This window comes from Dermacentor silvarum, chromosome 1, assembly GCF_013339745.2.
Source record: "Dermacentor silvarum isolate Dsil-2018 chromosome 1, BIME_Dsil_1.4, whole genome shotgun sequence".
Taxonomy (NCBI): domain Eukaryota; kingdom Metazoa; phylum Arthropoda; class Arachnida; order Ixodida; family Ixodidae; genus Dermacentor; species Dermacentor silvarum.
The window spans coordinates 19,594,696-19,610,859 of NC_051154.1; the positions used below are offsets into that span (position 1 = coordinate 19,594,696).

The window sequence follows — 16,164 nt, forward strand, 5'->3', positions numbered from 1 at the left end:
CGACGAAGGTATGATGGAGACGTGATAGCGACTGTCTGATGATGACGACATGACAAAGGCGGCCTAATCACGGTATAACCTAATGAAGTGGGGTGACGTTACTGAAGTGATGAGAATGAAAAATCACCGCCCAAGCATTCCGTACTGATACGTGCGGCCCTGGTGTTTATCCCTGAGTCAATCCCGACGGTTCATTAAAGTATTTCTCAATTATTGGTTATGTCTGTGTTTCTTAATGAGGTTACACACGCGTTGGGCTGCGATGGAGAGAACGAAATCGCTGACGGTATGCCCGCAGTCCGCCGTTGTCGCTTGCGTTCGATGTCTCGAGTTTGCTCGGCGGCGTGGTTCGCCCGCCCATTGCCGCTTGCAATTCTTCGAAATTAAATTGCTTCAAAATTAAATCTGTCCGTCACGTAAGACAATGAATGGCTCATACCCCTTAAGCAATGGCTCATACCCCCGTAAACGCTGTCTCCCCATTACGACGACAGAACAGAAGTGAAATTCTACGCTGGAATGATGAGCGGCAACGGAGCCATCTGTGAAAGAAGACGACGACGAACGCGGGAGCATTGGAACGAGCGCGTTCGCGCGGTTGTGCCGAGGGGCGCCAACTAGCCAGCTGCGGAAGAAGACGATGACGCTCGAGCCATTTCTGATGATGATGATTGTTTTCGGTGTACAGGCGACAGACGGACGAATCGGCTAGCCACATACAGCTTAGCTGTAATAACACGACAGAGTGAGGACGACGACACGACGAGAGTCGGATGACAAAGCTGGAATGACGGCGATGTAACAACAACGACGGCATCGCGACCCCGAACACATACCTAGTGGCCCAAGTTATTAGAGAACGTGGACCACTGGGTCGGAGTAGAAGGCGTGACTACGACAGTACGACGAGAATCAGATCACGAAGCTCGAATGACGACCATTGAAAACCATGACGGCATCACTACGGCGGTTTGACAACGAATGCATGATGACTGCATGACGGCGACGCCATGATGAGTGTCGATGGACAGAGCGGGAATGACGGCGATGCAGCGACCACGACGGCATCACGACCACGAGTCTGTACTATAGTGGCCCAAGCTCTTAGACAACTTGCGTCACTGATTCGGGACAGAAGGCGTGACGACCACGGCATGACGAGAGTAAGATTTCACGAAGCTGAAATGACGACAGTGGACCGACCACGACGGCTTCACGACCAGCAGCGCATACCTATAGTGGCCCAAGCAGGTAGACAACTGGAGTCACAGAGTTGGCGTGAGAGGATATTCACAAAATGCGGCGTTTCAGCGCCAGTTTCCAGCTCGCGATGGTGACGTCACAACGAACTTTATTCTTTATCCCTCAGGCTTCCCGGAAACATTCTTGAAGAACAATTTAGTAGTTTGAAATGTGTCATTGCACTCATAGCCTGAGGGACGAAAATAATAGCCGATGCGATTCAAGTTTGGTGCTCGTAGGACCCTGGAGCGTAGCCCACGGGGGCATTGTGCTCGGATGAAAGTAACTATATATATATATATATATATATATATATATATATATATATATATATATATATATATATATATATATACAAGTAGCACGAGGTGAAGCTGTGTTTAAAGACGCGCGTGATGACTGAAGCACTACAGCTGCCTGTAAAGCGTGCACCTCCGCAGTAACCGTCAGTATGCGGGTAAACCAAACAGCACGGGGCAAGGAAAATCTTGAAGGCCAGACCTGCCAACAATGACTTGTATCCGGGCTGGTAGAGGCAGCTATATAGATATCTTGTAAGGAACTACATGAAAAAGCACAGGCGGAAGATAGCATAGTGAACATGGTAGGTCTGTTGCGACATGTAAAAGGGTTTGGATTGCGAAATATTGTAATGTTTCAAGGGCATGCACCTTTTTAAAGTGAAGCTTTCCTTGCTAGCGTCTAGCGGCCATTTATTAATGCTAACGAAAGCGAGCATGTCGTTTTTAATCGCACGGTATTAAGTTCGAGGCATTAGATCTGCAAAAAACAACACTGAGGTGTGGTCGCGAGCCGTCTCCTCGTGTTTTCACCGTGTCCTCGTGTACAGGGTGAATTGTGTTACAAAACAATATACAGGTGCCAAAGTTACTGATGGAGTGTGTGACAGCGCCAAAGTTCCCGGCTACTGACCGATTCAACAGCGTTTATTGCGTCGGGTTTCAATGGCTCATGATATGAGACCGACGGAAAATCGTCGGCGTTTGTCAGAACCCAAATTATTAGATAACTTTAGCTTGAGTTTGCTGTCCGCTCAGATCAGTTCTAGCACACAGCTGGTCGGCATGCTGGAATGAAAGTGTGCGTGCGCACAACGCTTGTGCAAGCAGCGGAAGGCAGAACGACTTCCTTCCGATTTTTGAGCAGAGCATTACGATGCGTTCTCTTGGCTTCGCCGTTTTGCAGGCCTAACAAACTGCACTTAGCTCGCGTCTCTGGAAGACCGCTTATTAAAAAATGTGAAATCAACGCCGTTCTCTGGAGTGCCTGTGCGCATAAAATGTGAGAGAAGCGGGCCGAAAACGACACTCAGCTAAAACTGTATATTGCCCTTAGCCTTGCGCAAAACAGCCATTACGAAGTGGTCAGAATGGTCAGCTTAAAAATGCGATTCTGGGCTACACCGCAATGATGCTTTTAGCCCGAACCTGCCACGCGATTATTTGCCTTTACTCTCCTTTTGTCTTCGAGGTCGATAACGAAGCAGCGGGCTTCTAAGTCCGCGCAGGTGTCCGAGCTCAAAATGCGTCATACTGGACCAAATTTTTACGTGAGGCCGAAACGCAGAGGAGTTCTTGTAGTACATGTCTTCTATACAGTTTTTAAGGTATTACTCCTAAATAAAGATACTTTCAAAAGTATTCGAAGACAGAACTATAGTTTGTGTATGGCCTCTCTCACGTCCAGTATCCTTGCTTCGGGGGAAAAAATGCTTGGCAACTCAGACGAAAGCCATGTTGCTCATGCGCGTATGTTTGCGACGGTCGTGGCACGGGCGGCGCTCACCGCTCACCCTGTTCACTGTCTATACCTGGAAGATAGAATGTTGTGCAGTGACATATTGAACACTCCTCAGTGACTTAATCTGTGCTCTGCACAATGTACGCTTAAATATGGCTTGTAGAACGATGCACTGCACTCTGCGTATTTTACCCTGTCGCTGTCCTGCAACAGTTCCAGGATTCACCTTTCCAAGAGCATTTGAAATAACAGCGAGGTGCTACAAAGTAAGATCAATCTTGTGGGAAACCTAGCGGTGGTTATTGTGGCCATACTTCTTTCTGTCTGCTACGTGAGCGCGTGCAGTGCTCGAAAGGATCCTTGCGAGCCTCCGTTTAGGTGGTGGTTTAATTAGGAGTGCTTACTTGAAATCCATGGGGTCAAAGTCATCGTTCTCCAGCAAAAACGAAGTGTCAGAGTCAGCGCGCTTGCCAAATCCTCTGGCCGTCGAGATCTTCATGTTACGAAAGCCCTTCTTGATTCTGCGAACAAGAAGAAATGGGTACAGAAAACGTAGTCAGCCAGTGGTATGCCCAGTGAGCTGAAAATTCTTCCTTCAAGCGTGGCTGCACCTCTACTATGCCCAGTGCAGTCCATTGGTGCAGTGGAATAGGCGCGAAGCTTTTGTATGGCCCGCCCTCAACAGCGGGTCATAAAAGGAAGGAAAGAAAGAAGGCGAGTGACAAGCGGCAATGCGTGCGCATACACGACAGCTAGCGTTCAGCGAGGCACGATGAACAGTGCCTAGTGCGTCATTTAAGGTGCGGATATAGTCCGGCGTTTCCAGCGTGCCACGCAACGGCCGGCGAAGTCAGATACGTTATGCGGGCGACGAAAATTTGCGCCTTGTATAGTTCGGCGGTGTTCTAACACCGGGCTTCTTATGTGAAGGCCATAAGTTCAAATCCTTCTTCAGTCGTCCTCTACATTTTCAGGTTTGGAGTGGCGCATGGCATCGGCAAAAAGAAAGAAAAAAAATTGCCGAGAGCCAGTGGGGCTATACTATAGTCCAGGTGCAACCAAATTAGGAAGGCCCACTGACCTTCAACAAAGACACTGCCTCACTAGCGCAGGAATTGGCTTCCCTGGTGCAATATTCGGCCACTACCTCCCTCATGACTCCTTCAATTAACCCATGGCCCTCAGTCCCCAGCGGCTGCGGATCACACTTACGGGGGTATGAGCCACTGCATTCGTCTTACGTGATGGACGGACAGGTTTCCTCGTTGGTTAGGCGTAGAAATGCTTACACATTTAAAAATAGAGCTGGGCAGGCCATGTAATGTGTAGGGCAGATAACCGGTGGACCATTAGAGTTACAGAATAGGTGCCAAGGGAAGGGAAGCGTAGTCGAGAACGGCAGAAAACTTCTTCTTTCTGGAGTTTTACGTGCCAAAACCAGTTTCTGATTATGAGGCACGCCGTAGTGGAGGGCTCCGGATTAATTTTAACCACCTAGGGTTCGTTAACGTGCACTACAACGCAAGCACACGGGCGTTTTTGCATTTCGCCTCCATCGAAATGCGGCCGCCGCGGCCAGGATTCGATCCCGCTGCCTCGTGATCAGCAGCGCAACGTCTTAGCTGACGAAGCCACCCCGGCGGGTGACGGCAGAAAACTACGTAGGCGCGGTGATGAAATTAGAAAATTTGCAGGGGCAATTCTGCCCCTGCCCACAATGCTGCACGAGGACTTGCCAACCATGCAGCCACAAGGCAAGAAGATGCTGAGGTTCCTGATTACAAGGACCACCTCCTCGCGTACAACGAGCTAACCAAGCACTTCTACCTACATTCCCCCCTCCGCACAGTAAACTAAATAGAGATCAGGCCATTACGCTAAGGCTCTTACAAACAAGAACTTATCCGAACCCTTCATTAATCAACAAGATCTATCCGGAAATCTCTACTAATACAACATGTGATAAATGTAACGACAACATAGATCTAAGTCATATGCTCTGGCGTTGCTCCGCGTAACGCAGCGACAAGGACAACACTGAAGAGCGGTGGGACGCAGCTCTACGCAGTCTCACATTAGATGAACAGCTATGGGCAGTCCAACGGGCCCGCGAAGCGGCCGATAGGCTAGGCCTTTCGGTCCCAACGTGGAAGCGGCCCGCTTCGGGCTAGGAAACCGCGACCCAATGGACCAAAATAAAGTTTTTCCATCCATACATCCAATATGGAATCAGCTAGCGCAGGACAGGGATAATTGGAGATCGCAGGTAGAGGCCTTCGTCCTGCAGTGGAGATAAAAATAGGCTGATGACTACGACGATAGTTCGACGCTGTGAACGTGGCCCGCAGCACCGCGGCGATCAGCTGTTGCCGCAGCGCATGCGCACAAGTGCGCGGAGACAGAACGCTTTTGCGCTTGGCGAGCGCGCAAACTCGGCGCATTACGCCGGACTATATCCGCGCCTCTGCGGTTGCAACGAGACTATCCTCAGCCGCCGCCGCCCTTTTGACGACCAAGGACAGCCTCCGTGTGACATCCTCTGTCGCCTGGTCATTTTTTCTCTTTTTCGCGGTCACCAAGTCAGCCATTGATTCGGTTCATTCTGTGAAACCCATTTTTAGAGGGGGGTAGGGGGGGGGGGGGGGGCGCTGGCGTCGCGCGTGCGAAACGCGCATGCCCGGCTAAATTCCCCTGTCTTTTTCGCGACACAACTTCGAAACGCAGAAAACATAACCGCGGAAAATGTAGCGATCTGGAAACTGTTCAATATGAAATTTTCGAATGCGACGCACAATTTTACATTCGAGCTTACGCATTTATGCAAGTAATTATAAATTTAGGCAAATAATTTTGACTGATTCGCGAGGAATGACAACAGAAAAATTCAGCATGGCGACTGCTAACAAAACATTGTAAGTCCCATCGTCGTATCTTGTAGCCTTTTTTTTAACAAACAAACAAACAAACAAACAAACAAACAAACAAACAAACAAACAAACAAACAAACAAACAAACAAACAAACCCAAAACAGCTCGATTCGCGTCAGCTGCGACACGCGGAGCTATGCTGCGCTTTTTAAGAACAAATTGAGTGCGCGATTAACCGCATGCTCACACGGGCGGTTGCTGCAGCGCGGGCACCCTGTGCAGGGCCACGTGGTGTCCGAGCAGGGCGGCGATGGCGGGCAGTGTGCCACGCTTGCCGAACCCGCGCGCCGTCGAGAGGCGCAGCTGCTGGAAGCCCCGGTGCTGGCGTTCGCCCCCCGCGGGTGCGCTGCTTTCGTCAGCGGCCTGGCCGCCGCAGCCCACGAGCACCGCGCTGGCCAGCAGCAGCAGGCCGGCTCGTCCCAGGGCCGCCATGGTCGTCGCTCGACGTGTGCGTTCTGCAATAGAAGCGGGCCGTCTCAGTCGCGGCCCCGACATGCCCTCTATTGTTTCTTTTAATGCGTGAGCATTGGGAGCGTCAAAGTGGAAAAAAAAAGTGTATGTTTGGGATGCCGGTCACGTGGTAGAGGTAGATAGAGGAAGGGATAGCTTAGAAGAGCGTGTGTGTGTGTGTGTGTGTGTGTGTGTGTGTGTGTGTGTGTGTGTGTGTGTGTGTGTGTGTGTGTGTGTGTGTGTGTGTGTGTGTGTCACGAAATTTGTGCCAAAATTTAAAAATCCACAAGTGCCACGTAGCTGGAGAGAACCAAGTTAATGCTGTTTGCCGTCGCTTGGAGCAAGTCAGACAATTTCTTAATTCTGCCTAATTACATAAGGAGTTATTATTAATTATTTACTTCTCAAATATTGCAATCAGAATAATATTATCCATGAGAAAATTATAGACATTCATGAAACATTATCCGATCCACCTTTCCGTTGCTCAATACGTGCTACATAAAGCTTTTTTTTTTTTTTCCCCAAGCGTTAAAGAAAGCCCGCAAAACACGAGAAAATGCCGCGCTGCTAGTGGCGCGGTACTATTCGCGTGCTTTCGTGGGCCTCTTTCAGGCTTGGTGAGAAGGGGAGAGAAATAACGCAATAGCTACGTGTACAAGTGAAGGTGAGCACCGAGACTGCAAAAAAAAAAAAAAAAAAAAAAAAAACTGAGAAGCCTATGGTCAACGTAGCTTCCACAGTGATTCATTGATTATGGCATTCGGCGTTCAAAACACGAGGTCGTGATATATAATCATTCCAATTGGGGCGGAGAAGAAGAACATATTCATAATGATCTTTCAGTGCTATGGTTTCGGATCACCTGATGTTACAGCACATCAGGTGATCCAAGTTAATCCGGAACCCTGCGCAGCGGACCATGTTCCAGATGATGCCGTCTGCTTCTGTCAATTCGCTTCTGATGATGTCTACTTCTGACCGTGCTGTCACTTTAGGCGGTGTATGTGCGATGAACAGAGCGCCGAGCAAGACGCGCTGAAACGACTTTGGGCCGGGAGGCGCGGTCTCTGTCACTGAAGGGTTCACGTGAGCCCCCATGAAGGAGCGCGAAACGACGCACTAGATAAGAAGTCGAGATGTGTGGCCAAATGGGCTTGTTGGTACATCTTGAATGGCAGTAGTTGAGCGCGTCCGTGTGTCTCCTCTTTTGTCCTCGTCTTTACTAAGCACTCAACCACTGCCATTCTAGAAAAGAAGCAGCCTCCTGTGCCGAGACAGCTCTGAGAGCAGCGGTATCCGCAGCGTAATGTGCGGTCAACGGCGCCTAAATTCCACCGGTCGCCAGCCAAAATCATCAGAAGCGGCCCATACAGATCAGTGCTGTTGGCAACGCCGCTGCTTCTCAGCATATTCTCGTCGCATTTCCCTAGTTTTTCGCCTGCCAGCGGAACTCGATTAGCTGACTTGATTGTGGCCTCCACTACAGTGACGAGCTAAGAAGGGTCTATCGTCCATTTTTTTTCGTCTGTCGCCGTACTGCCCTGGCGACGTAGTGCTACTGTGGACACTTATTCGCTCGCCTAGTTTGTGCGTAGTTTCTCAACCGTTTTACATAAAATCCTCGCACAGAGATCCCCCATGAACTGACTCGTTTCCCCTCTCTGTGCTTCTACTGTCTTGATCGCGGGACAGAAATTGTAGCTGTCTCCCACTTGAAAATATTCTCTCGACGTGTCGTCTATATAACACGTAGCCAGGCTGACCGATTTCCACCAGGAAAAGAAATTAGTGCGAATGCTTCATAAATTTATTCATTTTCATCTGTGTCCATCATCACTAGGCGTGTTCGAAAAGTGAAATTTCCAAATAAAATACGAATATTCGAGAAGGAGGACCACCGAATATCGAATCGAATTTTCTTTTTCTAAGGAGCATGGAATATGAAGTTTGCGTGGAGTCCATATGATAAAAAATAAAATAAAACAAATCACGCTTATCAATGAAATACCGTTCAGGATTAGACGTCTTGTAACTGAGTAGCTTGCAAATTATAAACTGATTTACATTATCTGGAGAACCACAGCAATGAGAGTACTTAAACAACAAGGGAACAACATCTTACCAGACGCATCTAGTGTTGTGTTCGCCGAAGGAGAAAAGTGGGATACTAGAACACAGCACGCTCTTTTAAATGGATGCAAACATAGTGAAGCTATGGAAATAATACATCGGAGCAATTTAGAATATCCACTGCCTAAAAGCGAGCCATTCTTATTGAATTACTGGATATTATTGGTAAGTTATTTGCCCCGTTCGCTCGCTCAGGAACTGGTGTCCTTACGCAATAACCATGGCTATCCTAGAGCGCAGTCAATCGGAATGGTCCAGACATACATCGTTATGTCTCCCTCGAGACTCCAAAAGTTTATCCCCTATATATTCCGAAGAAACGAATGCTCGACAAATGTTAACAGTGAATTCTCCAATCGAATACGAATCGAACAGCAGAGATAGATCGAGTCGTATTCAAAATTTCCCATATTCGCACACCTCTAATCATCACATAAGGGCGTGTCGTCTTCTTGTCTCTCAAAGGTTGCATATTAAAAGGAGTTGTCGCACAATTCATTGAAATAAACACCGATCTAGGAAAAAACAAAGGACAGCCAGGAGTTAAGGTACCTCTGAAAATAGACACTCTAAGCTCAGGCAGGTATACAGGGTATGCAGAAGCGTCCGATAAAGCTATTCAATCCGACGACTCCTTTTGAGCAGCATACATACCGCGCACAGAGGCTCCCGATTCCTAAGTCTATATGCAATTCAGTGCTTCGCGGTGTTTTTAGCATGTATTTCCCATAAGCAACTCCATAAGTGGCCGTGCAGGCTGAGTAACAAACATGTTGTGTGGCGGGTCCCAGGTCTGAAATCGGGCAGAAAAAGGGCACAAATCAAAATTTGTATGAAGTCATGTATGTCTTTCTCAACCGTTCTTTGGAGAAAGTCTGAGAAGCTTTCTGGGATATTCGGGTTTTCTCGTTTAAAAGTAACCGAGGCTATCTTGCGCCACGCACGAAGGACGAATATAATTTAAAAGTGAGAAACTAGCCAGGAAATTTAATATGAGTAGTAGGATCCACGCAGTTGACTTCTTTAAATTACATCGAAGATTTGCGCTACTAAAAAAAAAAACAAAAAAAAAACAGCATGTATGTTCTACAAGCAAGATGCCTGGATGAACTAGTATACTTTGCATTTATAGCATAAAAAATAACGTTTCTTTTTTTGTCGCTCTCCCATTCCGGACTTGCTATCAAGGTGTGCTATCAAAGAACCTCATGCACTGGGGTTTCTTCTGAAGTGCACGGAAGCGCCCCAAAATAATACCTGTACACAAGGCTGGCAGTACCTCCGATGTTACCAATTATCGTTCTGTTTCCTTGAGGAGCACTTGCTCTAAATTACTTGAGCATATATTAGTTAAGCATCTAATAGAGCACCTTAATGAGCATAATCTTCTTTATCAGCGCCAACACGGATTTCGAAGTGTACTGTCCGCAGTTACTCAACTTATCGAAGTTATCCAAGATCTTTTTGAAACCACCAACTAACGCGGTAAAACCGATATTACATTCCTAGATTTTGCAAAGGCATTCGATAAGGTTTCCCATATTCAATTATTAATTGAGATTGAATCCACCTTTAGAAATCCTAGTATCACCGTATGTTTCTCTTCATATCTCAGTTGCAGAAAACAGTTTGTGCAAATCCGTTGCTGTTAATCAGCATCATGCTCTGCAATTTCCGGAGTACCTCAAGGTACTATCCTGGGCCCTCTCCTTTTCCTACTCGTTATTAATGATTTGCCTAAAGAGGTATCCGTTCCGATAGGACTGTTGGCCGATTATGGTGTTTTATACAACAGCATTAAAAACAGATGACCAGATCAACCTAAACTTGAACCTTCAGAAAATCGTGAATTCATGCAACGAATTGCAATTCTCGTTAAACGCTCAAAAATAAGTCTTATATATATATATATATATATATATATATATATATATATATATAACTAGAAAGAACAATACTGTAAGCTTTGACTATCATATTTTTCGTAGCTGCGCGCACTAGTTTGTGCCCTGTCTGCATATGTCACAATCACCAAGCTGATCCGTGTATATGCGCCTTTGTATATTTTCTTTGTTTTTTGTCTGCATGCCAGGATAGGGTCAGTTGTACCAGTTAAGTACGTTTTTTCTTCCTTCCTTCCTTCTTCTCTTTTTTTTTTTTTTTGCTTTTCACTCGTGTAATAGCCCTAGTGATGGGGCTGACGTTAACATAATTAAATGAATGAAAATGACAAGTTGCAGTTAAAATGGCGCCGTATTGCTCACATTTCGGCAGTTCTTCCTGCGGTTGAAAGTTATGCGCAACAACATCAAAGAAACATATATCCATGTTTTCTGTTCTTTAAAAACCGACTCGATGAGACGTAGTTCGTTGTCAATATTATTTCCCATTTTATTTAAGCCAATTGCAAAGTTAAATCCTGCCATAATTTTAAAATGAAGTCATTGGAATGCTTCCAGTGGTATTATTTTCAGCATCGACCGCACACTTGTCCGCCTATTTATTACCAGCTCTTCGGAAGTGCTTGGGAGCCCAGTTAACTTTTATAGTCAGACCGTTAAGGCTACTAACGGAGCTTTGCACTTAGAACACCTATAATTTTTTGCAGTGCTTTGTGGCCTGGAGTGACCTCAGCGAGTTTATAAATACACGAATTTTATCGTCTGTTGCTGTGTACACTGATATGCATAGTTCGCAAAGTTCGTTAGTATGTATATATACTTCCATATATGGCAGTATGAAAAGGTAACCTTAGCTTGTTTTCCCAATCTCCTCCAAATTTGAAGTGATTTTTGTTATTATTTAACCGGTGTAAATTCCTCCCAAGCCTTCACATTTTTTCTGGAGGCTGTAGAACCTCTGAATCAAATGCCTGTGTGGTGTTTCTTTATTTTAGTTTTGTGAGGTCGTATTTCGCTGGGAATGAGCTCCACGGGAACAACGCAGGAGTTGCTTGGATGATGTGTGGATTCATTGGAGACCTTTATTTCACTGCACTTTTAAGCATGAAATGCTTAAACTTTAAGCATGAAATGCTTAAAATGCTTAAAATGTCAGCGATCTTCAAGTGACCTTGAGCAGAATGCCGGAGCCGTTATCCGGGCACTCAAACGAGAACATCCGGGCATCGTTGCGAGAACAAAACGAGATCATCCGGGTAACTAGTCAACAGTTAACAAAATGCGGTATCTGGCCCCCCAACTTTTTGTATAGGATCGCATTACATACGCTAGTTACTGCCCAAGCAAGTTACACAAAAATATTGCTTCCGAGTTCTGCCTAATGTTCGTTCACAATATCACTCAAGCTGTAACTTCTAGTACGCTGAAGTTTTTATTTGTCATTTCCAATAGCGACGTTCAAAAGGCAGATACAGGGCACCACACACTTGATTGTCATCTTTTGGCGCTGAGACATGGTTGCCTGTGCTCTTTTGAACGCCAGCGGTCCGTGAGTTCCGCGGCGCAGGTTTAACGTCGCCTCGAGAGATGGCGCCACGCTACGTGGCGCCTCCTTCAGGCGCTTTTCTTCTTCTAGTTGGGCAGTGCGCTCTGTCTCCCTGGCGTCTTTCGCTGCCTGTCGTGACGCCTTCGGCCGGTTATTTTCTTCTAGCTGGGCAGTGTACATATGGACCAGTGCACAGTATGGCGTGCTGCGGTGTGGTGTGGTGGTGTGTGCCGTTGCGAACATGAACTACACCCATTTTAAGATTGTGGCTAGTATCCTCTACAACCAATCTGCTTTGCCGGTAGCCATTTCATGCTTACATCTACTCTCGATTTCGGGAGAGCCAGCAATTTTCTAAGAGCATGCACCTTACCATCGTAAGCTCGCGAGGCAAGCACGCGCTTCGCTCGATGATCGGCGGCCTCACTGCACGTGCTCTCGCGAGAAAAGTTAACTTCGTCACAATTTATTTTTGACTAGGTTGCAGCACAGAAAAGACACGATCAAAACATGCGTCCGTACATCTGCATAAAGGGGGGCTTGTACCCCTGTATCGGCGTTGTATGGGGGTGCCCACTGAGCTCACTATGGAGCGGTCAAGGAGGCAGCAGCCTTCCGAGCAGCCTCTGGCTGGTGCGGAACGGGTCTTTTCCTTGCCCTTTCTGACGTGCGGCAGAGTGCTTGAAGCTTCTTGCTTCGCCTCGGCCGCGGGTTGCTCCGGGTTAAACCCAGCCCTTCTCTCCCCCACTTACCACTTTCCCCCTCTTCCTCCTGCAACTTCCTCCTCTTTTCCTTACCTCTCCGCTTTCTGAGCCCCTTCTCTCATCCCCACCCCCTCCTGCAAAATAAAAAAAAAAAAATCGGCCAGCATAGCAGACCAAAAGACAGGAAGTCCTGTGAAAGCGTCAGGCCGAATAACACGACCATGGCTTGAGTCCTCGGACGTGTTGTGGTGCTAGTGGGACACATTGCTGGCTAGTAGGGCAGTGGACTAGCAAGAAGCTCGTGAAGGGCGAAGAAGACTCAAAGCCGTACGCCGGTTAAGCACTTTCTCTTCTGAAATGACCTCTTTAGATGCGCAAGCCTGTGTATGGGAACCTCTTGCGAAGCGTCGAACGTGTCGAGGTTCAGTGTTATTATAGCATCCAGAAAATTGTTTCAGGGCGTAACTTACTAATGGCATTACTCTTCAAGCATTGAAACAGCGGGTTCTTTTTTTCTGTGAATGCTACTGGAATCGTTTTTCTTGCGAGGAAAAAGCGTGCACGAAAAGCGCGTGCGCTAAAGAAAACGTTTGCACCGATATTAAGAGACCTAGTAGTCTGAAAACGTTGCACAAGTTCGGCACGTTGTGTATCACCTAGTTGGCAAATTATAAATACGTGTGTTAATTGTGGGATTCACAAGATAACTTAATCTCGCCAATTGCTAAAAGCCCTCACCGAGATGTTTGCGACGATTGGTAACTCTACCACTTTCAAGATATTACTTTTCAAAGTGTTAATTTTCAAGTTACTTTTGTGCTTCAATGCACAAAGCAGCGTTTGCTGTAAAAAGTGGAACAGCAGTGAATATTTTGTTTTCAAATCTAAGATAAAGTGGTTTAAAAGTCCAGTGGGCGTACCAACTATACTTCACGCGTGAAAGGAGGGAGGAGGGGGGGGGGGGGCATGCCCTGTGACCTTCTCACACACACACACACACACACCACACACACCACACACACACACACACACACACCACACACACACACACACACACACACACACACCACACCACACACACACACACACACACACACACACACACCACACACACACACACACACACACCACACACACCACACACCACACACACACACCACACACACACCACACACACACACACACACACACACACACACACACACACACACACATTATATATATATATATATATATATATATATATATATATTGACTGATTACCATTGCATTAAAAGATAGAGGCTGCAAATGCGTCAGTGACCGGCAAATTATGATAATTATAAAATGATGTAATTTTTGAAGACATGAATTAATCTCACGTGTATTTAGGGATATACATAAATAGTAACTTATTTGAAGTCTTACACACTAAAGATACAACAGTTGCTTCTAGCTGTGACAGAGGAAAATTATTCGGAGCAGACGAGACTTGTTTTTACCGTTTTTATGCTTGCTCACTGACCTGGCTCTTTTCTCAGTTTCTCAATGAACACTGCTCTCTTTTTCCTGCTCCATCACAAAAAGGAAAGCCATCAAACGCCCAATTTTATCTCCCTCAACAACCTTGACCCAAAATGGGGCGGGCAAGGATACTGCGACATTTTGCGTCGTAGGAATGCTACTATTTGGAGGTCAAGATTTGAGCTATATTCTTCAGACGCGCTGCTCGGCGATTTGCTTTTGTTGCTGAGGATGTTTTTAGAAGTGCCCCACTTCCACCTGGCACCTTCATCTTCCTTGCCGATGTCATAAAAAGTGAACTAGGCAAGTTGGGAAATAAATATCTTCGGGGCGCATCCTTCCACGAGGCTCCAGTAATCAAGTAAAAACTTGATTATTTCCACTTGGAGGGGAAAACGGCATACGTTGTGCCACTCCCCCCACTTTTGACAGTGGCGGGGTAAATGGCACTACCCCCCCCCCCCCCCCCCCCCCCCGCGTCCTGGTAAATAAATACGTCTATGTACAAGCCCATGGTTTCTTGGTGTAGCGGGTCCTCCAAGTACGTTTTGCAAAGATCTTAAATTATGGTTGTCATGTCAAAGCTCGAATCCTGAGCACATAACGTCCTAAGAACGAAGTACGTCTGCATTCTGTGGAGTATTTGTTGCTTTGGCGTTTTGAGCGCTTCAATGTGAGTATTCTTGAAGACCCGTGATTGCCACGCTATGAAGGAGACGTTCAATTTAAAGTTGATTATCTTTGACTGTAACCCTATCAAGCGTGTACTGTTTCTGCACCCAGTTTGCAATAAATTGCAACTACAGAAAGCACTTCAGCACCTATGTACCGTTGCAGGATTTAGCGACGCCTCGTAAGACGACAGGGAACACGAAAGTGTTCAGTTCACAAGTGAAGTAAGTTAACGAGTCACTATCATTTAGTTTGTTGTAAGTCAATTAAGACTGCAACTTTTTAAAAATATTTTTTGCTATATTGAATTGCAGCTGCTTGAGGCAAGACTAATAAAGTAAAGTTTTCACAAGTGCCTTCGCAAGTGGGCAATTTGTATCAGCGCCGGTCAGTTTATTTACTTCGAATATACCCTGGAAGACCGGCCGTCCGGTATATAGCCTATAAATATGTAACAGAGTATTGAACAAGCAGAGACGGGCCACAAAGCAGGCAATAAAAAGTTCTGTATTTTACCGCTGAGGCCATAAATCGTTAGGAAAACTGCCGGGTGACTAAACTAAAGCGAAAGCTGCACTACGGGGCTCGTCCTACGAGTCTGCCGGTCGCTACGGTGGCGCGTAGTTGTCGTAATCGTCATCGTCACTCTTGTGTTGACTGCGAAGAAGAACAGAGCCTAAATGATGACTGACATTTTAGCAGATAAAATGTAAACTTTGATAAAAAAGCGAATAATGTTTTGACCGATCGCATAATGAAGAGAGAACTTGCGAAAGCTGGTGGACACGCTGCTCAAGCTTGCGTCTGAAAGCGCTCGCCTTTCTCGACACCGCATAACTTTTCCCGCTTCCACTAAAACTTCGTTTCTAAACGGTCAACCGCGTAGATCACCTGCCTCGGGATAATAATCTGCGAGTAACTGGAAGAACAAATGGTACACACCGCGTCTTCTGGTCTGACCAAACACTGAGGGCTCTTAAAACTAGAACGCGTTTTGACCAGTATACAGGGTGTTTCAGCAAACACTTTCAAAATTTTTAAAGGTTGCCTGTGGCGAAAAGCACAATTCTAGTTCATGAGCTAGTCTACTCGAAGAGGCGGACATTACTTACACAAAAAATGAAAATGCATAGTCAACTAATTATAGAAATTCACAAATTAATGTTTAACTAATTACTTTATGTCCCATATTGCAATTTACTAATTCTAGCCGTGCAGTTCGCAAGGCGGATCCACTTGGAAAGAATTCTCAGGGTTACATCATTTTCGAGATATTAATTGCAGACCTTTGCGGAGAAATGCATTGGCGTTCCAGTTACTTTCC

At 46.2% G+C, this 16,164-nt stretch overlaps 1 protein-coding gene across 3 annotated transcripts in view; it reads right to left on the reverse strand.

Moving 5' to 3' along the window:
- The window catches only part of LOC119457570 (uncharacterized), a 130,136-nt gene that overhangs the window by 3,027 nt on the left and 110,945 nt on the right, over positions 1-16,164 (reverse strand). For all 3 annotated transcript variants that reach the window (XM_049665230.1, XM_037719182.2, XM_049665236.1), the window contains 2 exons: positions 6,119-6,386; positions 3,408-3,524 (listed from right to left, as the gene is read on the reverse strand). In XM_049665230.1, coding sequence (XP_049521187.1) covers positions 3,408-3,524; positions 6,119-6,386 — 385 coding nt within the window. The remainder of the gene's footprint in view (positions 1-3,407; positions 3,525-6,118; positions 6,387-16,164) is intronic.